This window comes from Solea senegalensis, linkage group LG5, assembly GCF_019176455.1.
Source record: "Solea senegalensis isolate Sse05_10M linkage group LG5, IFAPA_SoseM_1, whole genome shotgun sequence".
Taxonomy (NCBI): domain Eukaryota; kingdom Metazoa; phylum Chordata; class Actinopteri; order Pleuronectiformes; family Soleidae; genus Solea; species Solea senegalensis.
In genome coordinates, this window is record NC_058025.1 from 7,780,840 (window position 1) to 7,808,375 (window position 27,536).

The 27,536-nt window shown below is 40.1% G+C and overlaps 1 protein-coding gene across 4 annotated transcripts; it reads left to right on the plus strand.

The window, feature by feature from the left end:
• Positions 1 to 726: 726 nt before the first annotated feature.
• acacb (acetyl-CoA carboxylase beta) lies at positions 727 to 27,519 on the plus strand. Of its 4 annotated transcripts, XM_044025499.1 has the most exons (54): positions 727 to 836; positions 3,560 to 4,106; positions 7,351 to 7,483; positions 7,568 to 7,706; positions 7,847 to 7,956; positions 8,045 to 8,126; positions 8,228 to 8,326; positions 8,536 to 8,645; positions 8,741 to 8,851; positions 8,939 to 9,148; positions 9,247 to 9,417; positions 9,542 to 9,703; positions 9,799 to 9,962; positions 10,096 to 10,246; positions 10,336 to 10,439; positions 11,057 to 11,138; positions 11,221 to 11,366; positions 11,450 to 11,600; positions 11,703 to 11,837; positions 12,426 to 12,572; positions 12,653 to 12,841; positions 12,936 to 13,036; positions 13,123 to 13,211; positions 13,730 to 13,854; positions 13,938 to 14,051; positions 14,285 to 14,398; positions 14,486 to 14,575; positions 14,657 to 14,775; positions 15,214 to 15,237; positions 15,763 to 15,897; positions 15,987 to 16,083; positions 16,174 to 16,281; positions 16,365 to 16,421; positions 17,299 to 17,340; positions 17,450 to 17,665; positions 17,747 to 17,902; positions 18,510 to 18,713; positions 18,832 to 18,987; positions 19,579 to 19,701; positions 19,795 to 20,064; positions 20,201 to 20,298; positions 20,828 to 20,948; positions 21,035 to 21,145; positions 22,096 to 22,239; positions 22,780 to 22,900; positions 22,996 to 23,092; positions 23,209 to 23,305; positions 23,392 to 23,527; positions 23,627 to 23,804; positions 24,393 to 24,505; positions 24,593 to 24,747; positions 24,846 to 25,016; positions 25,609 to 25,745; positions 26,649 to 27,519. In XM_044025499.1, the coding sequence occupies exons 2-54, from the start codon at positions 3,580 to 3,582 to the stop codon at positions 26,773 to 26,775; spliced, it is 7,269 nt and encodes a 2,422-aa protein (XP_043881434.1). In that variant the 5' UTR covers positions 727 to 836; positions 3,560 to 3,579; the 3' UTR covers positions 26,776 to 27,519. The 4 variants fall into 4 exon arrangements, with proteins under 4 accessions (XP_043881434.1, XP_043881435.1, XP_043881436.1 ...); XM_044025500.1 differs by lacking the exon at positions 15,214 to 15,237 and having other exon boundaries at positions 728 to 836; XM_044025501.1 differs by lacking the exons at positions 727 to 836; positions 3,560 to 4,106 and adding an exon at positions 5,240 to 5,390.
• Positions 27,520 to 27,536: the final 17 nt, after the last annotated feature.

The following is a 27,536-nucleotide window of genomic DNA, read 5'->3' on the forward strand; positions in this document are numbered from 1 at the left end:
CAAATGCATCACTCTGGAACCAAAAATCATACCGCACTTCCGTAACTGCTGTGTGACGATTTTATCGCTGCGTTCAAGAACTGTCGGCAAAATTGCAACAGGTATAAAAAACAAAAAACAAAAAGCGGTTTAAAGGTCACAGTGCGTTACTAATTCAGTTAGCCACGGATTCCTCAGTCTTTGAGGACTTTCTTTGTGGAAAAACATTTACTCCATTAGACAAATGTCACCAATCGTTTAAAAGTCATTTTATTTGTGTATCATTCATGGCATTTAGTTATGGAGGACCATACGACATTATAATAAATAAATAAACAAATAAACAAATAAATAAATAAAATATTTAAGAAATATAATAATATATAATTTAATAAATAAGTACAGGAATAAAAAATACAAAATGAATATGTTGTTGAAATTTCAAGCTTTAGTATTTATTTAGTATTTTTAATGGCTGACTTTTATTTATCTATTTACTCTTTTGTTGATTAATTTATATCATAATAATAATTTCATTTATTTCTGTATTTATTTTGTGTATTCATTATTATATTTATTTCTACATGTATTCATTCATTCTTTTATTCATTGTAATGTTTGGGCTTCCATATTTAGTATCATCTTGCACATACACGATCTTTGAGTTTGTTCTTCGTGAAGGAGCTTAAACTCCTCCCACCCATGCTCCCACCTGACCGCATATGTTTACTATCCCGACGAAGACTAGGACGAGGAGAAGGGGTGGGAGGAGGAGGTACCAAGGTGAAGGAGGACGAGGACGAGGACGAGGACGGTGACCGTGAGTGTGTTGTGGTTCAAACTCGTTCAAACTCGCGGTAGGTGACACGTTTACTGTCGCCGGCATGTCACTTACTAGAACTGTTGTTGACAGCGCTGTGCTGCACTTCAGCCACCATTTGACCCTTTCTATCGACTTAAAGAGACCATGAAGTATGATTTTCACTGATAAAAATAAACTACCATTATTTAATAGTTGAAAATTGCAATAGTTGTCAACTAGCTTGCTAGCTACTGTTGCTACTACTACTGCTACTGCTACTGCAACAAAACAATGGCATGTGCTGCTTTTAAAGTCATGTTTTAAACGTTTTAATCTTGGAAATGTTTAAATTGTTTGACCTGCTGAAACTCTTTCCTCGGGTTGATAAGTGAAAAGTGAATTAATGCAGTTAAAATAAAGTCAAGATTATTGTAACGTTTCCTAATGTATTTGCACACTAAACAAACTTCGTTTCCCTGAATAGACATGAAGGATTGGTGGAAATCAATGTGCAAGAATGTTTGAAATGTCTCTTTAATTCACTTTGTTGACGTTGTTCATTTGACAGTCAGCACGGAGCCAAAAAACAAACAGACACATTTTTTTGTGTGGAAAATAGTTGATTTTTGCAGTGAAAATGTCAGCACTTATTAATTGTTTTTAAAGGAAAGAGAAGGGCCAGTCTTTTGTGTAGTCTGTAGTGTCTGCAAAGGACAAATGCCTCCTCATCTGACACTTTCACGTGGATTGCATCATGTAAACAAAACACACATTTTCTTTTTAATATATTAACATTAAACCACAAGCTTTGCACTACAATCTGCCATTTTCCCCTTTACTTCAGATGTTTATAAATGCTGTTTGTGAGGATGTTTTTTTCTCTCCTTCTTGCTCTTCATTCCTTGGGTGTTGACCTTTTCCCCACATGAAGCAGCCACTCTTGACTCCAGTGTCAGCTGTTATAGACATGCTGTTTATGGGACAGTGGCTCACAAACGCAGTCCGTCATGTCCCACTGGCAAAATGAGCTTCTTATCCGTCTTCAGTTATTGATTCCATAAAATGAAAAGTCAAGATGACTTTGCACATGGCTTTTAATTTGAATCAGTGCTCTTAATATTATTTTAATCAGTCTACTTTTAAATGTCCAGTGCAGGGTAATGCAGCAATTCCAAAGTATCTTCCCAGAAAATCACTTTGATTGAAGTATAAGTAAAAGTCTTAAAGTATATTATATTTACTGTATCAAAAGTCATTTTCTGTTATAAAACTTACTTAAGTTTTAGAAGTAAAACTATTAAAGTGAGGAGTAAGGATTGAACCATGGTAGCTCATAGGTTGTGGGTTCAATTCCTGTCTCTGCCAGTCTATATGTGTCCTTGAGCAAGACACTTAACCCCATGTCGCAGCGTGCAAGCATGCAAGATATGAGAATGGGTGAATAACAAAACTATATATTGTAAAGCAGCTCATCAAAACTAGAAAAACTCTGTATAAATACAGACCATTACCAACTCTTCTTCTTCTGATTTTATTTGGTAGGAACAAGTAACTAAGAGATAGTTAGTTAGTGGAAATGTAGTGGAGTAAAAGTAAAAGTTGCTAGAAAGACAAGTTAAGCAAAGTACAGATACGTGAATTTTGTACTCCAGTACAGTAACTTTGTTATATTACAGCGCTGGTTATGAGTGTATTATATTAATATATGTTGTTTTAAAATGAAAGAAAAACCTTTTGTAGCCTTAAAATAACTACTGCCTGTGTGCCTTAAGCAAGGGTCTTGCTGTATGGAGACCGCCATTTTGTGCCAGTAGTTAAAGAGTTGCACGTTTTGCATTAAGAAGCAGATGTTTACCACACAAACAAACAAACAACCACTCACATATACGTGACACATAAACCAGCAAAGAAGAAAGGTGTAAATGAGTGTGGAAGAGTTTTACTACCTATATATCAGGTTGTTTTTCCCCTGTATGTTTTCTTTTTTTGTCTTTTAAATGTGAGCCTTACTCACTTATCTCAAATTACCAGGAGTGTCCCTGTCCTGACAGGAACCTCTGACTTCCAGCCTCCACAAAGCAAATGCTCTTGGACGAGAATAGTACACAGTGAATAATAACGGGTAGTTTAATGTATCCTCTGTTTACTTAAGTCCAGCTTTGAGGGCAAAGTTTGGAAAAGATAATGTCTCCCAATAACAGTCCGACTAATACTGGATTTTAGGCCAGGTGTAACTTCCTATTTAGCACCTGTGGTTGGAATCTTAGTTAAACTTGAAAGTGGATTCATTCCAGTTAACTAAACCTGCTGTCTTTTAGATTACAAACAGATTACAGAGATCTGGTCATTTATTCTCATTAGTGCCTGCAGACATTCCTAATATTCATCTGGCTTCTTCTTCGTCGTCCCACAGCTTTAAGAAAACCCTAGCAAATTTATAATACAGCAAAATATGTGATGCGGCATTATTTTCAGTAACCATGGTGAAAAAAAAAAACAATTCCAAAAAAGGGAATGAAGAGCACAGATCAAAGGCAGATACAATTCCATTGCTCAGGGAATCAAATTTTGTGTACCTCGCTGGAGAGATACTCCACTTTTAATATAGACTCATGTGACACCACCTGAGACGTTTGATAATTTAGATTTTTCGGTCATGTGTGCAGTGGTACATGTAAACAGGATCCTCTTACAGTTGGCCTATATACTGTATGATGTGTGTATGTAACTCTATAATCACTTGTATAAATCATTATGTCCACTTTGTTATTGTTGCAGCCACAGGAGGATGTCTGTGAATGCTCGGGTTAGCAGTATTGGGATTAGTCCTTTGGCTATTGTTGCTGCTGTGGAGGTCTAACAACAAGCTGGCTGCGATGCCTGAGAAAGGAGAGGAATCTCCATTTGGCTGTGGCTCCTCAGCAGCTGAGGACGACACACCGGCTTCACACAGTCCTCGTCCAGGCCAACATTCCCGGTCCCCGGTGCCCCCTACCTCAACACATCAGGAGAGTCACAGTTCCATGGCCGACAGCGCCTCTGCAGGTCCTGTCACCAGAGCTATGGACTCTGAGCCTCCACAGTTCTCCTCTGAGGGAACAGCAACTCAGAAACCCAGCAAAACCAAAGCGCCGATGTTCAGCTCAGGACCTGAGGTGAGGCCACGCCTCAAATTCGTCCTTGGAGCATCAGAGGATTATTCCTCTGATGACGAGGCTTTGGCCACCAAACCTCCAAGTGGTGCGTCCCAGCCTTCGGTTTCCACCCGGAAATCTACTCCTCCGACGTCCACTGCAGCCACGTCGTCCAGCCTCACGGTCATCAAGTAAGACCCTGTTTTTATTCAAGCAAAGTCTCTGTCGGCTATTTAGGGTCATGCACGTTTTACTCATGTTGTTTTCGAGGTTTGGGGGAAGATGTGTTTGTTCAGAAAGGTGAGAGTCAGTGGTGACGTGCATCAGTTCAAGGTTGGATTACTGAAACCGTCATTGTGCGCATCGTGGGAGAGCTGACGATGGCGGACACAGCCGAGCAATGCTATTGGAGATTGGGGAGGGAGGTATAGATTCAGTAGTCCAATCAGAATAGTGTCTATGTGAGATGGTGTAGAATTGCATCTACATGATGGGACGAGTTAAATTCAGTGGTCTTACATTCCACCACGGCGACATCTGCTTGCATTTCTGTCTATTTCGGATCAAGCACAATGAAATAACTTTCTTCAGTGGTCGCCATGTTTGTTGACGCCTGCAACTTGGCACTCTGCACTGCCCCCTACAGGAAGTATTGCATAATGTAAAACCGATAAAAAATTGAGTATACTGTAAATGGGCTTTAACAGGGTCCCTCAATTATATCATCATTGCTGTTGCTAGTGGGAGGAGGAGAATCTGTGAGGTTCTTACATGACAACTGTGCATTGTCACCTGACTGCATCGTGCTATAGTTGCCTGCCAAACACCTCGGCTCTATTATTGGAACAAGAGCCTCAGCCCGTGACTTTGACTCTCGGTCACAACACGGCAAACAAACAGCAAACACTTTGAAATCCTACACACACCATTTATTTATTTCTTTGCTCTTTTTTTCTTTCTTTTACATTTGAAGTAGTAAACGTGATGGAGCGTCAGCGGAGTTGTTTATTTCACAAGTGTTTGAGTTAACGTACTTAGATGTGTGCTAGTAGGACCCGTGGAAATCACTATGGCAGCAAGAATGGTAAGAGATCATACTTTGCTAAATCTCAGATTTAGAGTCTTCTTCCTACTGTTTCAACAATGGTTTGTGTAGGTGAATGAATGGTTTGTTTTCAGTTGTTTTCAGGGCGTTGCGTCCTTTCATGTCCGGACCTTTATTTTGAAGTGGAATGAATCGGTCTGTGCTGGTGTTTCTGTTCCTCTGCCTCTGGATCTGTAGATAGTCTGCTGCACATGTGGGAGGGGTGAGGGGCGGGAGTGTCTGAGAGGAAGCACTTTATAGCGGTCCCCTTTTGTTTTGGTCAACTTTTCCACATTCATTTCTACTTCTCTGTAGTAGAACAATTAAAAATAGACTCTGGAATGGAGGGAAACAACTACCAAACTCCTAACTTGTTCCCATATCTGCTGAAGTAAGTCGCTTTAAGAGCTTTGATATTGTTATGAGTAACGTGATACTTCAGCTGCACTGTTTGTTGTTTGAGCAAACAACACATGTTTTGTGCCGGAGCAGCAGGAATACTGAAAAAGTATTGCAGAGCTACTTCTTCAGTAAATGTAGTCGCAACTCCTGCAGATGTTTTTTGAACAGGAAGCAATGCTTAAGTAGTTGCACTGTTGTTATGTAACTGTTCAGAGCCTGTCATGGCACATGCAAGTCTGAGGCAAAAAAAAGAAGAAAAAAAAAACCCCAACACAAACTCTCACAGTCTGAACTTACAAGAGGAGGGTGAAACAGACCAGAGTAGCTCTGTGTTGTCACCATGAAGCAAAACAGTAACATGTTTTAGCACTAGCTCTGCTTTTCTTCATCCCTAGGCCGCGTGTATAAACAAATACTGACTGTTTGCTCTGTGCATCATGTGCTGGAAAAGGTTCAGAAAGTGGGTTAGTAGAAGTGCATGACACTGACCTGTAAAGGTTATCAAAAAAAGTAGCTCAATAGTTAAATGTAATCTACATTTCCTCAGTGAACGGGAACACTGCAGGAGTTAAGTTTAAAGGTCATGTAGTGGCAGAAGTGCACTCCCAAGTCCACAATCTAGCCGTTTCTCAGTGGCATCTTAACTGGGAGCACAATTTCCATGACGGTACAGCCGGTTTGTGGTGTAATTGCAGTGTGACTTGACGTCAACCAGCTGATCATTATGGTATGTAAAATTAAATTATGGGATGTCACTCTATAGTGTTTCAAAACGTAACCTTTGCAGTTGTTGGCTGTGTTTGTACCGATAAATGATTTTAAGCAATAAAATGCAATAAAATGACTGTATGTCAGTAAGTATACATTTAGTACTTTGGCAATTAATTACTCTAATTAAAAAAATCTAATAAGAGCTGTATACCATCCAGTTTATTAATTTTTCAAACATAGGCATTGAGTTTGTGACTGTATAATAAAACGTTTAAATTTGTTGTTGACTGAAACACATGAGCTCAGAAAGAGGCTCATTTGGTTGTTCATGGACGCTGTGCTATCAATTGTTAAACAAGTAAACACATGTAGACTCTAGTCCACTCAATAACACTTATCAATAGCTATTAACAAAGACTATTATGGAGAAATATCTCAACGTTAACACACATTATATTACAGCAACAATATGGTATTAGTATAAAGTATTTACCAAGTAATAGCTTGGTAATAACAATAAGAAATGGATGAAATGCAGCCTATAGTTATTCTCATTACCAAGCTTTTACTTGGATATTACTTTGGAAATAACATAATATTATCTTCTTATTGGAAATTGCATGAAAATTAAGATTATATTACCATTACATTTTCCTCCATATTAACTATTACCGTGTTTTTAATGTACTGTAATGTAAAGTGTGGCCTATGATGTTAATACATGAATATAGGTGTCTGAAGATTTCAATAAAAATGATCTCAAATAAGAAAACATTTCCCACATAAAACATGTTTATATCTGTAAGGGGTTTCAGTCTTCCAGGTCGTTAGGAGTTTAAATGAAGGCAAATTGGATCTGAAGCCTAAAACATTAACTTAAAGCAAAACTCCTCCCTGTTTCTGGTCAACTTTCTCACACAAATACTGAGAAATCACCTGCCTGTGTTACGTATACATTAACTGTACTTTTATTGCCTCTGCTGTAATGAACGACTGTTCAAACTGTAACGGCCTTGATAATGTGTCTCTGCAGAGCAGTGGTTGGGTGTAATTTTAAAGATAAGATCAGAAATAAATGGGTTGGTCCACAGACACAGACTGAACGTTTGAACTTTGACTAAAGTTTTGGTTTTCTGTGCATTCGATGACACGTCATAGCTAGTTAACACGTCCTGACTGACACAGTTATGTAGCTGTTGATCCTCTGTACTTGACTAACGATGAGCTTTTCACTCCAGGCCTAGCATGTCTGGTCTTCATTTAGTGAGAAAAGGACGTGAACACAGAAAGATGGATCTGCACAGGGACTTCACTGTGGCCTCACCTGCTGAGTTTGTCACTCGATTCGGTGGCAATCGTGTCATCGAAAAAGTAAGAACGAAAGACCTTTCTGGATTTTCACTGTTTCAATTTTTTTTTTATGCAAACTTTCGAGGTTTTCTCTCTCTGTTACAGGTGCTGATAGCAAACAATGGTATCGCTGCAGTCAAATGTATGCGTTCTATCCGACGCTGGTCCTATGAAATGTTCCGCAATGAGAGGACTATTCGTTTCGTGGTCATGGTAACCCCTGAAGACTTGAAAGCTAATGCAGGTCATTGTGAACTTCTTCATAATCATCTTTTGTTCTTTTAATTACCCTAATTACCCCAGGTTTATATTCAAATCTAATAGGCGAGTCCCAGTTACTGAACAAATGTTTGATCTCATGTGCTTTTCTTTCTTCGTCTGTAGAATACATTAAAATGGCAGACCATTATGTGCCTGTACCTGGTGGGCCAAACAATAACAACTATGCCAACGTAGAGCTTATTGTGGACATCGCAAAAAGAATTCCAGTGCAGGTACGTTTCAGTGTTTATTTACATTTATCTTATATATTTGTTTTTATTAAATGTATGATTATGCGGTACGTTGTATTCATCTTTACAGGCTGTGTGGGCTGGTTGGGGCCATGCGTCCGAAAATCCCAAACTGCCTGAGCTCCTGAACAAAGCAGGGATATCATTCTTAGGTATATACTATATAGAAAAATAAAGTTTGAAAATTGCAAAATAATAATGTTTGTATGTGTTGCACCTCGTTGTTTGATGATAATTTAACGTTTTCTCTCAGGGCCGTCCAGTAAGGCCATGTGGGCTCTTGGGGATAAGGTGGCTTCATCTGTTGTGGCCCAGAGTGCTGACATTCCCACATTACCCTGGAGTGGATCAGGTGATGCATGACCGTCATACACAGTGTCAGATAGTGTAGTGTAGTGATTCCACTCCCTGCGATCAAAAAGCTGTGCTTAAAATGTAATATTTTATACTTAATACAAACATTTTAAGTTAATAACTTGTGGTGCTAGTTAGATACTTTAGTCATTTCCTGTTATAGGATTTCCCTGTTCAGGTTTAATCTGGTGTGTCGCTGTTTGCCAGGTCTGAGAGTGGACTGGACAGAGGAGGACCAAGGACGAGGCAATGTGATCAGTGTTCCTCCTGAGGTCTACAATAAGGGCTGTGTTCTTGACGTGGATGATGGCCTGGCTGTAAGAACAGCGAGCAAAATCAACAATATGATATCTACACGTTTTCTGCATTTTTTTTTGCATATCAATTTTTGTAATGTGCTGTTTGTTTGCAGGGAGCTGAGAGAATTGGTTATCCAGTTGTAATCAAGGCCTCTGCGGGCGGTGGTGGAAAGGGTATCCGTAAAGTGGAAAGTTCTGAGGATTTTCCCAGTTTATTTAGACAGGTTTGTGTTACATTTTTACCGCCCAATGTCTCATTTTTTGTAAATAAGCCTTCACTTTACGCAGCAATACTTCCTGCTAACATGCAGGTTCAGACAGAAGTACCAGGCTCCCCCATCTTCATCATGAAGCTGGCTCAGCATGCAAGACACCTCGAGGTTCAGATACTGGCCGATGAATATGGAAATGCTATTTCGCTGTTCGGACGGGACTGCTCCATCCAGAGAAGGCACCAGAAGATCATAGAGGAGGCTCCTGCCACCATAGCTTCTCCCTCAACGTTTGAGCAAATGGAATGGGTTAGTTTACATCACCGGGTGTCTTTAATTTCCCATCTGATTGAACGCTGCTCATCTGGACTTCTATGTTTTGCCTCTTCATTCTTTTTCTGGACTAGTGTGCTGTGCGACTTGCCAAGATGGTGGGTTATGTGAGTGCAGGCACTGTGGAGTATCTCTTCTCCGAAGATGGAAGTTTCCATTTCCTGGAGCTGAATCCTCGGCTGCAGGTTGAACATCCGTGCACAGAGATGATCGGCGACGTAAACCTGCCTGCTGCCCAGCTTCAGGTAAACATCTGTCAGATGACAGTGGACACTCAGAAGACTAATTATACCACACAAACAATATTACTCCTCTAAGCATCTACACATTTAATCCTGTCAGTGTAACTCAGAGCTTCATCTCCGATAGATTGCAATGGGAATCCCGCTTCATAGAATTAAAGACATCCGCTTGCTTTATGGTGAAAGTCCATGGGGCGACACCATCATTAACTTTGAGACTCCAGACTGCATGCCAAATCCAAGAGGGCATGTCATTGCTGTCCGCATCACCAGCGAGAACCCCGATGAGGTACGTGTCACTCCGAGCGACACTCCAAACAAGACGGTATTGTTTTTTTTTATGCTTTTAACTGACTTCTCGTCCATGTGTCTCGCCTCTCGCAGGGTTTCAAACCAAGTTCTGGCACCGTGCAGGAGCTGAACTTCCGCAGCAGTAAAAACGTGTGGGGTTATTTCAGCGTGGGTGCGACTGGTGGCCTGCATGAATTTGCAGACTCTCAGTTTGGACACTGTTTCTCCTGGGGCGAGAACCGCGAAGAGGCCATTTCGTAAGTGATGAGACCAAAATATCTGATATTTAAGGCGTCAGTGAATTTGTGATTATTTTTGGTAAAACGTGATGCAATCAAAATGATGTATAAAACAAATGTTTGTCACGTGTGATACTGCGTTCACCTTCAGGAACATGGTGGTGGCTATGAAGGAACTGTCCATCAGAGGTGACTTTAGGACAACGGTTGAATACCTCATCAAGCTACTGGAGACAGAGAGCTTCAGAAACAATGACATTCACACGGGCTGGTTGGATCATCTCATCGCAGAGAAAGTGCAGGTAAGAGGCTGAAGATCCTGATGCCACATCTTTTAGGAACATTTCCTTTTATTTTGCTGCATCATTGCAGTCACATGCTCTGTTTGCAGGCGGAGAGACCAGACACCATGCTGGGCATTGTTTGTGGGGCGTTACATGTCGCCGATGCTGCTTTCAGAAAGAGCATGTCTGACTTCCTCCATTCCCTGGAGAGGTTAGTAGACACAGTCTTTCACTTTAGATATATAACATTTTACATGACAGTTCAGAAATGACATGGTAATATTATAGAAGTACGGTGTTATTATATCTTGCTCTGGTTGAGCAAAGATACCTACGGTCTTTGTTTCTGTTGTTTGTCTTGGTGCTTATTTCTTTCAGATTTAATTTGTTGTTTATATTTGCGTTTGTACTTTTGTATAGCACTTTCTGTGTAACAACCTTGAATTATAAACCCTAAACCAAATAGGTATAATGATTACCTGGAAACCTAATCATGTGAAGTTATTACACTGATGGTAGCCTAGTTATTCTTATTACCAAGGGAATACCAGAATGTCATCTCTATTATGAAATTATTACCACACTATTACTATGTTTTTACTGAACTGTAATACAGAGTGTAACTGACGGATGGATAAATATGCTTTAAAATTGCCTGTGATGCCTGGCGACCTGTCCAGGGTGTAGCCCGCCTTTCACCCTTTGATATCTGGGATTGGCTGATCAGGGTGGCCTTCAGGCGGGAGAGTTTTGTTATGAAGTGATTATTTTACCTGCCTGGTTTGAGTCCTTTACTCCTATAACTGACTTAATCTGCTCCATCCCTAGAGGTCAAGTACTGCCTGCAGCCAGTCTCCTCAACTCTGTCAGTGTGGATCTAATATATGAAGGAGTCAAGTACTGCCTCAAGGTTCTGGATCTGATTTACGCAGTCTTTGTTCAACGCTTCAATTCATCTTACATTTTTAAATCAACAAATGATCTGCCTGCAGGTGGCTCGCCAGTCCCCAACAACTTACGTCATCATGATGAACGGGTCAAACATTGAAATAGATGTCCACAGGCTGAGCGATGGGGGCCTCCTGCTGTCCTACGACGGCAGCAGCCACACAACCTACATGAAAGAGGAAGTTGACAGGTAAAACTGTGACCCTGTATAACCTGGATGCATCATTTGTGTCTGTTTATGTTTTTGGTTAATGTGTTAATTTAACCCTGTAGATTCCGCATCACTGTGGGCAACAAGACGTGCGTATTTGAGAAGGAGAGAGATCCCACTGTGCTGAGATCGCCCTCTGCTGGCAAGCTGCTGCAGTACATTGTTGAGGATGGAGGTCATATTGATGCGGGAGAGATATATGCTGAGATTGAGGTGACAGATTTTGGTCAAACGTGCCATGAGGCTTGTCATACAGTATGTTTTTATTTTTTATTTTATTTTTTAACTGAATGGCTGTTTACGCTGGGGTTTCAGGTGATGAAGATGGTGATGACTCTGACTGTACAGCAGTCTGGTTGTATCCACTTCATCAAGAGACCTGGAGCAGTACTGGAGACTGGCTGTGTGGTGGCACATATGGACCTGGATGACCCCAGCAGTATACACCGGGTAGAATATAACTGAATCTCTTTACTTATAACAGTGGTTACCTACCCTTTTTTCCTTGAATCCTCCCCCCTTGCTTGTGTCCAATACAAACCAGGTCCCCCAACACAAACCCCTGTCCACACACACACACGCACCAAAATAATAAAGTGAATAATTACTAACGTTTATATGCAAAAACACACAGCAGTTGCAGGTTTTTGTTCCTATTCTCACAGCGTATGTGTATAAAAACCTTCCATAAAATCAAAATCACGATATTGCCTTGTATTCTTTTTTGATTCCGGTGAATCTTTGGTACTTTTACATTTCTTGGACGTGATATTTTGTTGTACGGAAGCTGACAACAGGAAAGGTGGACTAAAAAATTGGTTTTAATTTGGGTGATACTAAATTCTGATTATCGAATAGAGTGTGTGATTAGGATTTTCTAAATTTAATATGCACAAATATGATTTTAATTAATACAATTGTTTACTGCAGGGTATTTACTGTAAGTTTTGGTTGTAAAAGAACAACAGTTTTTGTTGTTAATTGCAGATACTAGTGAAACTCAAAACTGTTCTTTTCTGTTTTTCCCTTCTGTCATAGGTGGAACTCAACACGGCCACGCTGCCACCTCAGCAGCCGCTGCCCATGGTTGGAGAAAGGCTTCACCAGGTGTTTCACAGTGTGCTTGAAAATCTGATTAAAGTCATGGATGGCTACTGTCTAGAAGAGCCCTTCTTCAGCGTCAAGGTACAGAACAGTCATCCTGATCTAAAAGATTATTCCTTAACTGCAGTTTTAATAAAGTGCTGTGTATTCTTTTTTTTTAGCTGAAACAGTGGGTGGCTACTCTGATGAAGACTCTAAGAGACCCCTCCCTGCCTCTGTTGGAACTTCAGGAGATCATGACTAGTGTGGCGGGTCGTATTCCACGTAGTGTTGAGAAAGACATCCGTAAAGTCATCGCTCAGTATGCGAGCAACATCACTTCTGTCCTCTGCCAGTTCCCCAGTCAAAGGGTAAAGGACATGCAATGACAAGGTCTTTGAATAAAAAAAAAAAGGACCCATTTTGTTGGCATATTATAATGACACTTGCTTTATTTCATTCCAGATTGCAAATATTCTAGACTGCCATGCAGCAACTCTGCAAAGGAAGGCTGACCGTGAGGTTTTCTTCATTAACACTCAGAGTGTTGTACAGCTGGTGCAAAGGTTAGTTGATTTTATTGATTTTATTTTTGTATTGTTTATTTACATAATGCAGCAGTATGACACATGGTTGAACCGGTTGTGTTTAGGTACCGCAGTGGAATCCGTGGTTATATGAAGTCTGTGGTTCTTGATCTGCTCAAGCGCTATCTACAAGTAGAGATGCAGTTTCAGCAAGGTGACATTTTTCTTTTCTTTTTCAGTTTTAAAAGAAAACTCTAAAATGAGCAGCTTTCTTTATTGCAACTATAGTCAATTCGGAACTTTTGTAACCTGGGTATACATTGATAAATGTGGGCGTTTAAATGAATACAACTAACAAAATCTTAAAGAACTTGCCCAAGAAAGCGATTTCTCAGGAAGCTATGACAAGGCGGCAATGACAACATTGTAATCCTATATGGCAACTGTGATATTATACTTTATGTCCCCATTGACACCATTACTGAGCCACTGTTTTCACTTATCTCACTCCATCTCTGAATCCTCTGCATCACACATGACCACAAATGTGTCGTCAGTTTCTCTTTGTTGACTCCGAACTCTGCCTCGCATGTGTTGCTTCATCTTTCTGCAACAAATTTGAAGTCGCGTGAGAACACAGCGTGAGACTTGAGTGAGAAATGAGTGACAGCAGTGCTTCAGTTACAATTTGTCTGCAAGTTGAAACACTTACGCTTCTTTTCTGCCGCTCAGCTCACTATGACAAGTGCGTCGTTAAGTTGAGAGAGCAGCACAAACTCGACATGAGTCCCGTGCTGGAGTTCATCTTCTCTCATGCCCAGGTGTCTAAGAAGAACGTGCTGGTCACAATGCTCATAGTAAGACTTTCGTCGACATTGGACACTATGATATTTATTCTTGCTGAGGGAAAGCTTTGTGATAATGATGAGCTAATGTGCAGGACCAACTGTGCGGAAGGGATCCCACTCTGGCAGATGAGCTGATGGCCATCCTTAATGAACTCACACAACTCAGCAAGATGGAAAACTCAAAGGTGGCTTTGAGAGCCAGACAGGTAATCTCATCTCACTTATAGTAGGGATGTTTGGTATGAGTTCAATACAATAAGGAAAAAGCAAAAAAAAAAAAACAAGGCCTATTTACATTTATTATTTACATTTATCTTGAACACGAGTGCAAGTTACAGTTTGCACCACTATAGTTTTAGCTCAGTGATTTGCCAGATGCCTTCAATTAGGGTTTTATCCAAAATCTCTCTTTGATATCACATTTCTAACTGTCTCATAGGTCTTGATCGCCTCCCATTTGCCATCATACGAACTGAGACACAACCAGGTGGAGTCGATCTTCCTGTCAGCCATCGACATGTACGGCCACCAGTTCTGTCCAGAGAACTTGAAGGTGAGTTTTGTGTTGAGACTGTAATTGTACATTTTTTAATTTACTCTGATGATGAATGACATGAATGTGACTTGTCATTTCCCACAGAAACTGATTCTCTCTGAAACGTCCATTTTTGACGTTTTGCCCAATTTCTTCTATCACGCCAATCAAGTTGTTTGCATGGCTGCTTTGGAGGTATGGTTTTATTTTGTTTTTATTTACTGATCATTTGTTACCGAGCCAACAGTTAGTGCTCACCACTGACTTGACTTTCAGGTGTATGTGCGCAGAGCATATATCGCCTATGAGCTAAATAGCATCCAGCATCACCAGCTGCGGGATGGATCATGTGCTGTAGACTTCCAGTTCATGTTGCCATCGTCGCATCCAAACAGGTAACACGCTGACCTCACTAAACTGCTCTTCAAACACTCTTCAGCCACAGCTACACTGCTCCATTTTTATTGTTTTCAATGCAGTTTTCAATCTCCGTGACCAGCACCAAATCTGGGCACAAACCGATACAACTTTGCTGTGTTTTCTTGTGGGCTTCAACTGATTTGTTACAGCAATGCTTTGTTTTCAAGCTCATATGATGAAACCACGAGGTGTCCGGTTAAATGTATTCATTTTTAAACTTGGAACATTTGTAGAGTGCTCTATAAACTTCCGCTGCCTGTGGCTTACTCTGCACTTAGATTTTCCTTTCCCCACTGGAAATAATGTGAATGTGCAAAGCTCAAATTTGCTTCGCTGTAATCAAAATGCCTGAAGGTAGTGGTGCAGTTTGACCATCCACTGCTAATGTTCACCTGTCAATCATCTTATTTCAGAGGGAGCAGCCCCACTCTGAACAGGTAGATTAAAGCTCCTCCCAGCCAGCCAAACCTCCTGATCATGTGTACAGTATGTCTCGCAGCAATGCATGCTGGATGCACTGTGTTGCTTCTTTCTCTCATTCTGTGAAACCAGAAACATTTGGTAAAGTCCTTCATAATTCACTGTTCAGCTGTGCCTCTCCATGTTTCCTGTTCCGTCACTTCTATCATGACCTTTTTTTGAGACCTTTATTCTCAATTACTCTTGAATGGGGAGCCTGCATTTCTCCATCAGCCACTTTTTGATTCTTGATTTTTGCAACCTCTCAATCAGCTGAAGTAACAAATGTTCTTGATAAAAGTAATTGATAACCCCTTTTCAGTTCAATGTTAGATGTACCTATGGAGTGTAAATACTTATAATATCAGAATGTAAGAACATCTGCACTTGTTTTAATTGCTTTGATTGCTCTATGTACCGTCATTTTTACTCCCTCTGGCTGTTCAGTTGTTCAGTCTGTGTGACTGCTCTCACTGCCTGTGTGTGTTTGTCTGTTTTTTCAGACTTCCTTTGCCAACACATGGATCGGGGCAGTTTAACACAAGGCAACAGGGAAGTGAGCTTTTCCTGGATGGAGCCTTACCCTGCCAGCGTATGGGTGCCATGGTGGCGTTCCAGTGTTTTGATGACTTCAGAAGGTCACTGTAATTTGATATTTTCCCCTTCCTTCTCTACTAATGTCAAATATATGTTGTAAAAAAAATGTTTTTATGTGATTTTCTTGCAGGAATTTTGATGAAGTTCTTTCTAGCTTTGCAGAACCACTCATGGAGAGTTCTCCATTAGAGTCCTGCTCTAGTCTCTATGAGGAGACGAATTGCAAGGTGAGTTTTGTGTAAGGGCAACGTTGGGCTTGTGAATGGAAAGACTGTTTACACTTGTTTACAAACGTTTTTCTTTTCTGTCCCGTACAGTATTCAAAAGACAACCCGATCCACATCATCAACGTGTCCATAAAATCTGCAGACACGGAGGACGACAATGCTTTAGTCACAGCTCTTACTGCCTTCACTCAGTCAAAGGTCAGTTTCCAGATCTTTTAAAAATGTGAGGTACTGGTTCACATTTTTATTGTGGAAATGAAAACTGTGTTGTTTTTATACAGAGAGCTATCCTCTTCGAGTACGGAATCAGGAGAATCACATTTTTGATCGCACAGAAGGTAATTCAGCACAGGAATCAGGCCCTTTATTTGTCATTAATACTTGTATGTTTATAGGTCACATATTTAGACTTTACATAATGTGTTCTTAATGTGTTGTTGAGTCTAAGTTATGATTCATTTTATTATTAGTGATATAAAGTAGCAATAATTGTGCAGGAGTCACAAAATTTAATTTTTGTTCCTAAAAACAAGCCAAACGATCTTTGAACTGTGATGTATTTCCAAAATTCACAAATTCAATCAGATTTTAAACATTTTGAGTGCTTTTTGCTCAGGTGTGTTTATATAGTTGGTCAAAATATATGTATTTTTTTATCAGTTTTTTTAGGTTGTGCTGGAAAAAAAGGATATAAGACACTCTAGATTGCACATTCTTATGGCCTCTGTATATACTGTACGTTTAAACATAGTAATGGAAAAAGGCATCTTAAATGCTCTGCGTTCTATGGGTTAACCATTCACATTGTTTATAAAGCCAACATTGACTGTTTTGTTTTACATTTTTTATATATACTGAAGATCATAGATCTTCTTCATGTGAAAATATACAACTTTTTTTTATTGATCACCTCCAACTTCTATTATATTTATAATTCGAGGTTTTAAGATAAACAATATTTACATCCTAATATTTTATGTCTATATATGTATATATAATATATAGAATATACATGTTTTTTATATATATATATATATATTTTTATATATATATATATATATATATATATATATATATATATATATATATATACATATATAAAACTCTATCGTAGCTTCCATTGGTTTATGAACCATAATTCCCCAAATTCCAGTCAATTCTTTGTTCAACAAGTGAGAGGTCTCTCATTATTCTTTTAAAATGTCATTCCAACAGAGAGAATTTCCCAAATTCTTCACTTTCAGAGCAAGAGATGAGGTGAGTTTTTAGTGAATTAATACATAAAATCAAGCTGATCAAAGATACGTCTGTATGATGACAAAAGCAGAAGCTCACCTCAAATCCCCCACCTTTTGCCTCTCCTCAGTTTCAGGAGGATCGTATTTACCGCAATCTGGAGCCAGCGTTAGCATTTCAGCTGGAGCTCAACCGTATGAGGAACTTTGACCTGAGAGCCGTTCCCTGCGCCAACCACAAGATGCAGCTCTACCTCGGTGCCGCTCGTGTCCAGGAGGGAGCTGAAGTCACAGACTATCGCTTTTTCATCCGAGCCATCATCCGCCACTCAGATCTCATTACAAAGGTAGTAATGGGGAACTGGAAATTTTGATTTGTTTAAGATAATAATAATAAAAAAAAAAAATTCCTCTGTAATCACATCCAGGAAGCCTCTTTTGAGTACCTTAAAAATGAGGGAGAACGTCTCCTCTTGGAGGCCATGGATGAGCTGGAGGTGGCCTTCAGTAACACCTGCGTCCGCACTGACTGCAACCACATCTTCCTCAACTTTGTCCCAACTGTCATCATGGACCCGTCCAAAGTCAGTATCCAGCACACACTGTATACACCTCAATGGTATTAGTGTTTTTATTACTGAAGTTATTGATTCCATCTACTGCTAAACTTATATTTTCTTAATGTGACACTATTTAGTTAGGATTTAAATTTAATTATTTTTATTTGTTTAAGAGAGTTTTTTGTTACACTGAATATAGAATAATAAAAAACGCAGTTTAAACAAATGATATACCCGTAGCGATAGTCATTATACTCTGTGCTCACTAGAGGGCGTTGTTGCACTCCAAAAGCATTCATAAAAGCATCAATTTCTTGCTCTAAAATTCCCATACCCACATATATATGTACATCCATAAGCATACATGTCTACATATAAACCCTTAAGTATTTACTCATGTTCATTTGTTAAAGAGCTTCTGTGTCAATGTTTATCCATAATCAAATATGTCCATATACATATCTGATTCCAAAAATACATTCACCTCCCATTTGGATTTCTTTAGTCTCAAAAGTCCATATTAATTATAATTATTGCATATCCAGGTGTATCTTTTACATGGTTTTATCATTTGTAGATATTTAAATAAGAGTAATTCAATTTATCATAATAAAATCTCTGGGCTCGTCAGATCGAGGAGTCCGTCCGCTCCATGGTGATGCGCTATGGCAGCCGTCTTTGGAAGCTGCGGGTCCTGCAGGCAGAACTGAAGATCAACATTCGCCTGACAACAACAGGAAATGCCATTCCTATCCGTCTGTTTCTCACCAACGAATCTGGCTATTACCTGGACATCAGCCTGTACAAGCAAGTCACTGACAAGAGTTCTGGACAGGTGAGGACACTAGACTGAGGAAGTTGCTTTGAAGCTTTTTGTGGTTGAACATGACTGCCTTTTTTTTTATGATTACATGAATTACCCAATGTTTGCCTCCTCATCTCTGCCTTTCCAGATCATGTTCCACTCGTATGGAGACAAGCAGGGTCCTCTGCATGGTATGCTGATTAACACTCCTTATGTGACCAAAGACCTGCTGCAAGCCAAACGCTTCCAGGCTCAGACTTTGGGCACAACATACGTCTACGACTTCCCTGAGATGTTTAGACAGGTACTGCTGGCTAACTGAGTTAGAGGCCGTTCATATAGAGCCACCCCATCCCATGCACATGGAGATGAAAATATGTCAACTTTTTGAAATTCAGTGTTTTTTTTATTGATACCTGGACCAAAGAAGTAGGTCAAACTAGTCATTGTTCACTGAGAAACTAAATCTGTACCTTGGTTGAGTCAAGTGGCGACCATAAGAATATGACCTCCCTTTTTTTGAAGCCTCCAGGGAATTTTCGCAGACACTAAACCAAACCCAGACTGCTAATGCTAACCACTACCAGTGCTAACTAGTGCAAACAGAAGTTCAGAGACATCATCCTTACCAAGGAGCAATCAGGCAGCTGTCACATATGCTGTACTTTATCCTCAAATATCAACTGATCATAGAGAAGGTTCATTTACCCATATACTTTTATTTAACCAGTGGTATCACCCCCTGGTGGCTATTAAACATATTTTAATGTCCTCAAACACCTCTGGCTTCTTCCACACGTTTTTCATGTGTTTTATAGATGTTGCATGTGAACGGCCTCCTTTTTATTATGTCGTTCTCTGAAGGTGTCTGACTCTACTGACAATCTACTTGTAGGCACTTTTTAAGATGTGGGGTTCTGGGGATAAATACCCTGAAGACGTGCTGATTTGTACTGAGCTGGTTCTGGACCCGCAAGGTCGGCTGGTGCAGATGAACCGCCTGCCGGGAGACAATGACGTATGACACTTTCTAAGGATTTTAAATCACTTATCACACCTTTTTGGCCTCTTCTCCCTCAGTGTAATGACTGTGATTATCACTCTCCACCAGGTGGGAATGGTTGCCTTTAGGATGAAGATGAAGACTCCGGAGTACCCAGAGGGGAGAGACATCATCGTCATCTGTAATGACATCACTCACATGATTGGCTCGTTCGGTCCTCAGGAGGACGAGCTGTTCCTCAGAGCCTCTGAGCTGGCTCGGGCCGAGGGCATCCCACGCATTTACGTCGCAGCCAACAGTGGAGCTCGCATTGGCCTCGCGGAAGAACTCAAACACATGTTCCAGGTGGCATGGATTGACCCCAATGACCTGTACAAGGTGATTTCTGAGATACATTTCCATCACATTTGCACTTACATGCACAGTTTATAATTTCTGCCACACTGACTCTCTAGAAGAAGATATCCTGTTATCCTGGTAATGGTCAGAAGTTATTGTGCATGTCTCTTTGCAGGGTTTCAAGTATCTTTACCTGACACCTCAGGATTACACACGCATCAGCTCAACCAACGCTGTTCACTGTCACCATGTAGAGGAAGGTGGAGAGTCAAGGTACACTGCTTTTTATTGTGAAATAAACTTTGCATGCCAACGGAAAAACATAACATCTTTAAAGGTCCTGTGTGTATAAGTGTATAATTCATAGACCATTGAATAGCCACCAGGGGGCAATAGAGCTGGTTATTGAAGAACTCCGTTTGAGTTGAACTTTTTGGGGAAATGAGGCTGCTTCTCACTTGATTTACAATATCAAGAGAAAACATGAATCGTCCCAATTGCTAATTTCAAGTCTTCATCAATAACACATGATACTGATTTTATAAATTATGTTCCGATTTAGAGGAAAATAGGAAATAAGGCACAGCGAAACCGAAAGTCTGTGTCCACTTTTTGTAAATGGTCTATGAGATAATCGCTTTATAGTAAAAATGTATTGGGTTTCCAAGCCTTAGAGCACAATCTGGTCTCACAATTAGATATCACTTATTATTATTAATAATCACTTAACATTTAACTTCTCTCTGTGGGATAGAAAGAGTTTAGAGAGTGCAGATTTTGTCAACATGCCCATCTATTACAGATACATCATCACCGACATCATCGGCCAGGATGATGGTCTTGGTGTTGAGAACCTGCGAGGTTCTGGCACCATTGCTGGAGAATCTTCTCAGGCCTATCAGGAGGTTATCACCATCAGTATGGTGAGGACGTGGACATGTCTTTCCCTCAGCAGTCAGTTGCCTTCTCTTCTCTCTGACTTTAATCTAATCACCTTATATTGTTGCAGGTTACGTGTCGTGCTATTGGTATCGGAGCCTATCTGGTGCGTTTGGGACAGCGAGTCATCCAGGTGGAGAACTCTCACATTATCCTGACTGGAGCAGGTGCTCTGAACAAGGTTTGTTGATCTGACTTTGACATTGTGTTGTTGTCACAATAAATTTGAGACGTTGTCTTTTCAAATAACATCAACAAGATACTTCAGGTCGGGTCAGCCCTCTTTAGTTTGTCATTCTGTGTCACAAACACCTGTTTTCCTCAAACTGCCTATTCAGTACCTTGGATATAATACAGCCTGTGAGTGTTTGTAACCAGTAGAGAGGGTTAATCTGTAGCAATGCAACTCAAATCAAATCATGTTTTATTGTCATGTTGCTGTAAATACCACGGTGGGCTGCACCGATTATTCTATTAATGCATTAATAATCATTAACTATTTTGATAATTGATGAATTGGTTTCAGTGTTTTATTAATAATTTAAATGGATTTGAATGTGAATATGTTTCTGCCTTTTTTGCTCCATATAACAAAGAAATAATTAAAACTGAATCATTTTGGTTTGTGGAAAAAAATAAAATTATCCACAAATATTATATTCAGGCTTGGGAAAGACCGATCCACATTTTTCAGACCAAGCACATACTAAAATAATGGACAGATGAATCGATTTATGAATATAATCATTAGTTGCAGCCCTAAACCACAGTAGAGCAATTGAAAAGAGAGAGCATTTCTCTCAAACAATTTCTCTCAAACAATAACCATAGTGCAACGTTCATTACAGTACCAACCTTCATCACAGAGACGTTTTTAAAGTGGCAATAGCATTTTCAATGTTCCGAATGTACAGTAGTTGTTTGAGAATTCAACAAAAACATGAACTAAAGGGAAAGAATAAGAAAGAAGAAAAGGGTAAAATGCAAACAGGGAAAGATTAACTGAAGCATAATTTCCTTTTTTCTATAATGCTAATTGTAGGCTTTATTAACGCTTGTTCCTTCAGCCAAAATGTAGCCATGTTTTTTGATCCATAACCATGAGTTATGTAAGTCCCAATTTGTGTACAGGTCCTGGGCAGAGAGGTCTACACGTCCAACAATCAGCTGGGTGGTGTCCAGATCATGCACAATAATGGAGTCACTCACACCACCGTGCCAGATGACTTTGAGGGCGTCTTCACCATCCTCCAGTGGCTCTCCTACATGCCAAAGGTTCTGCTGAATGTGTGACGTTCCCAGCATACACACACACAGACAAACTAGATAAACAACGGGTGCTAGGCATCACTGACAAAAAGCATAAAGATAAGATTTTATTAGCCCCACGGTGGGGAAATTAATGGTGTAGATATGTACTTCATTCTTCCCACAGCTCACAAAGCAACTACATAAAAAACAGCAATAAATACATACACGCAACAGCTAAGACAAGGTTATGAATAATGAACGTGCATTTTAACATCTAGGAATGTACAATACAGAAAAATATTAAGGCAACAAAAGAATAAAAGGGTGTATGCAGTATAGAGGGTGAGGAACTAGGTTATATACAGCATGAGTTTAATATTGTAACGGTGTAATCATTGCAATATTGCAATAGATGTTTCAGAAAATGTCCGTAGTTTCTCTTTGTGTGAGGAAGAGCTTGGACTTAAAGTAAAATGTGACCTGGTCTTTTTTCTGGAGTGGCAACTACCTGAAGATAAACTGAACCAGAGCCCTAACTTGAGTTTTTTTTTTGTCTTCCGGCAGAACAAACACTCTTCTGTGCCTATTATCGCAGTGACAGATCCAGTTGACAGAGAGATAGAGTTCACTCCCACCAAAGCCCCGTATGACCCTCGCTGGATGCTGACTGGTAGACCTCACCCCAGTGAGTTTCATCATCTAAACTCAATTATTTTCTCCTTTTTAAGTAAAACCAAATAAATGACCCTGTTACACATTATTCTGCTTTGTTGTCATTAGCAGTGAGAGGCGCTTGGCAGAGTGGATTCTTTGACCACGGCTCTTTCATGGAGATCATGGGGTCTTGGGCTCAGACGGTGGTTGTGGGAAGAGCAAGGTAAATCGCAGCAATCGCATGCGATCTTCATATGGAGGATAAAGTGGTGCACAAGGAACGGATAGATAGTCTTGTTGTTTTTAGATGGTAACATATTTTATCTTGATTAAACACAGGTTAGGAGGAATTCCCCTTGGTGTCATTGCCGTTGAAACTCGCACAGTTGAGTTCACTGTCCCAGCCGATCCAGCCAACCTGGACTCCGAATCTAAAGTGAGGAAAAACTCAAAATAAAAATGTTCATGACATAAAATAAACTGTGACTGTTACCTTTTACCTGTGTTGTGTGTTCCTGTCAGGTTCTACAGCAGGCCGGCCAGGTGTGGTTTCCAGACTCCGCCTTTAAAACAGCGCAGGCCATCTGTGACTTCAACCGCGAACGTCTGCCTCTCATGGTGTTTGCCAACTGGAGGGGCTTCTCTGGAGGAATGAAGGGTACAGAATGGACACTAAACATTTGCAAAGACATGTCATAGAAAACAAGGCTTTGTTGTGATTATAATTGAACGAACCTTTGACCTGTTTCTCTCTCAGATATGTATGACCAGATATTAAAGTTTGGAGCCTATATTGTGGATGCTTTGCGTGGTTTCCATCAGCCGGTGCTGGTGTACATCCCACCACATGCTGAGCTGAGGGGAGGGTCTTGGGTGGTGATTGACCCCACCATCAACCCACTGTGTATGGAGCTCTATGCTGACAGGGAGAGCAGGTACAGTGCAGCATATGTTTGTGTTTCCGACTTTTGGCGATTCTTTGTGGTTGATGTTGTTTTTCTGCTTTCGTTTGGTCTATGTGAAGAGAAACAACGTAATATTATTCGTATGCTGCCGGCGTCCTTTATCTGAAAATGTACAATACTATTAGACATGACTAGGGGAGCATTTGTGTGTATACAGCAGCAGTGTGGGGCAAAAAGTATTATTCCATTAAACCGCTAAAGAGCTGTGTTTTGTTTTTTTCAGCAGAAGATTTACTTTAGAAGCTTTTACTGGGCGTTTTTCTGTGTTTTCATGAACATTTTCATGAACATGTTTCTAGCCGCTTAGCTTTACTGGTTCAATGTTGTTGTTGCCTCAGTTTGTTTTGGTCAAAAAATGAATCACTTTTTGTGTGCAGAGCAAACAAAGATCTTAACCCCACTGTAGTGAGAATAACAGAGTCACATGGAGCTGATCATCATTGTATGAACTCCTCTGTCAATGATTTAAATGTGACAGACGGTTGTTTATATTTTAAAGGACACATTTGTGTGTGTTTTCACGTTTTGTCCCTTTGTTGTTGTGCTTTCTCTGTTCAGAGGGGGAGTGCTCGAGGCCGAGGGTACAGTGGAGATCAAATTCAGGAGGAAAGATCTGCTGAAGACCATGAGAAGACTAGATTCAGTCTACGCTAGTCTGGTTGAGCAACTCGGTAAAAACGCTTTGTCTAAACTTATACAACCCCTTGTGTTTTTCTGGACATTCGTAGAGTGAGTCAGAGCTCTTCTCTTTCCAACAGCTTCTCCAGAGCTTTCTGAAAAACAGATCAAAGAGCTGGAGTCAAAGCTCAAAGCGAGGGAAGAATACCTGTTGCCCATCTACCACCAGGTGGCAGTGCAGTTTGTGGACCTCCATGACACCCCAGGGAGGATGCAGGAGAAAGGTGTCATCACTGTAAGTGAACCAATGTTATGTCAGGTAGTAGGTGCAGAAAAATGTTGCTATAACATATTTTACAAGCTTCTCTCTCTCACTCTGTCTCTTTTTGAAAGGATATTTTGGATTGGAAGAATGTGCGGACCTTCTTTTACTGGCGTCTGCGTCGCCTCCTGCTGGAGCAGGTCGTGAAATGTGAGATTCTGCAGGCCAACAAGGACCTCAGTGACGGACACATGCAGTCCATGCTGCGGCGCTGGTTTGTTGAAACGGAGGGAACAGTCAAGGTGCGTGACCGACGACACCAAGTGACGACTTAAGCCTAAATTTCCACCAATCAGTGCAGTGCAGTTTAGAACGATACACCCCAATCTGGCTCATGTTTCCACCGCAGGGTGTGTGGGCCGTTTACGTAAATCACTTTGCTATTTACACAGCTGTGTTAATAGCGTGACATCATACCAGCGCGTATCGATTCCACAAAGACGAAAGCGACATCGTAAATAAAGGGTAACAATGTATTCTTCCTTTGTGGCATGTGACAGTTTATCACAAGAAGAAAACAAGTTTTGTGTTTGAGAAGGCCACAGGGAAATGCACTTCTGTGTCGACCAGTCAATAGATTGCAGTGTCTACCCTAACCCTGCAGGAGCTGGACCACTGCTTATTACCCCCAACAGAATGCTAAAAACAGGGATGGTGCAGATTGGACATTTTTTGTTTGCCTCTCAAAGTTTGTGCCAATAATTGCGTGACCAATCTGCTTGGTGGAAATGGGCCTTAAGACAATACACAGTGACGGAACAAATGATGAGCCAGTCTTTTTTGGTTTATGAAAATAAGTTAAAGAAAAAAAAGATATGATGTTTGTATTTCCAGGCTTACCTTTGGGATAACAATAAAACCGTGGTCGAGTGGCTCGAGAAGCATTTGTCCAAGGAGGACGGCACTCAGTCGGCAATCCGAGAGAACATCAAGTACTTGAAAAGAGAAAACACTTTGAAACACATCCGCAGGTATATACACACACACAAACACACACATTTAGCACACATTAAACTTGATCTTTTTTAAAATGTTATTATACTTTGGGGTATTTGTATGTCTTTATTCGATCAGTTCAATAAAGGAGAGACACAGGGTAAGAGAGTAGCTGTCTGAGAGTTGAACTGCTCAGCTGGGGACTGCTGATTAAGTTTAAGGCACCCATGTAATCCTAAACTTTCAGGTCACCCAAATATATCATCCTAGTAAATTGTGTAAATAATCTCAAGTTCAATGTTTGTCAGGAGAACGTTTGAACATAACCTTACATAACTTATTGTTGGCTCACTTGATTTATACACAGTTTTTGCAGGGGCAACCATTTTTCCGCTGCCTTTGATCTGTGCTCTTCTTTCCAATTTTCTATGTTTTTCTTCCATACAGTTACTCAAAATGCTAAGAAAAGCCATAGGAAACATCTCTGTCAAAAGAAGAGTATTGGTAGTGCGTACTTTGATCATTGATCTCAGCAGGCGCTAACTTGGTGACTCAGTCAGGGTTTTTGAACTGTGCACTCCATTCATTTCGATTTTTTTCCCGCACCATGGTTACTAAAAACACAAAGTCTTGTTGAAGCCCATATTAAACTTTATGAGGGTTTCCTCATAAAGTTTGAAATTGGGCCTTTTGTCGTGTTACTTAAAATAACTGTTTTCACTGATCATACATGTTCACACGGAGCAATGAAGTGAAATCACAGCCCCTCATATGTAACCCTCACTTTTAGCTGTTAATATTATCTGCATTCTTTGAAAGTCACGTTTTCAGTGGGTTAGTTATCAGATCAGATCAGTTTCTCTTTCTCTACATTTTTACTTGTCATGTCACCATTTTTACATCTGCGTTTGCATCACCATTTTCCTCGTGTTGTCCAGTCTGGTGCAGGCAAACCCTGAAGTAGCCATGGACTGCATCATCCACATGAGCCAGAACATCACTCCGTCCCAGAGGGCCAAGCTCTCGCATCTCTTCACAACTATGGACAGCACCAGCACCAGTTAAGCTCAGGGGCTCACCAGAGTATTCTATTAAAATAGATTTTACACAGGGGTTTGTTTGTTAAATAATTATAATTTCGCAGGATTTTGGTAGGGACGATTCTTTGCGAGGCACACTTTTCACAAAGTGACTTATTCTTTTTATTTTTTACTTGTCACAAAACCACTACACTGTTCTGTCTGTCTGTTTGTCTTTTACTTTGGTGAAAGTGTTTGTACATAATTGAGTGTTTATTTAAAAGTATTCATTGAAATCCTAAAGCAGTTTTCAAGTCAAAGAAAGTGAAAGTTTGTAGTTTTCTGCATGGACTGAAAAAATATAGGAATTTTACCAGGATTATGGAGCAAAAACAGAACTTTAAAGGGCAGGTTAATTTTGTTCTAACGCAGCAGTAGTTAGTCATTTCACTGATGCTGGACTCAGGGGTCGCTCTTTTTCATTGTCACTTTCAGTTTGTTTGTTTATCTTTTTTTTTTTTTTCATATGTGCTAAAGACAATGATAGGAATGACGGGTCCTTTTGAGATTTGTTGGTGCATTTGAAGCAATTCTTAAGACTCGAGGTTTTCGCCAAGGAGGAATACTATTTGGCCGAGTGTTGATGTTGTCATTTTTCTTACCTCTGATCAGAACACCACAAATATCAACCATGACATTTCATTTCATTGAATGTATTTAAAAAATCCTTTTTGGTATCTTGTATTCCACACAAGGGCTGTTGTTAATAAATATCACGGATAAATTATTTTTTTTTTTTGGCAAAAC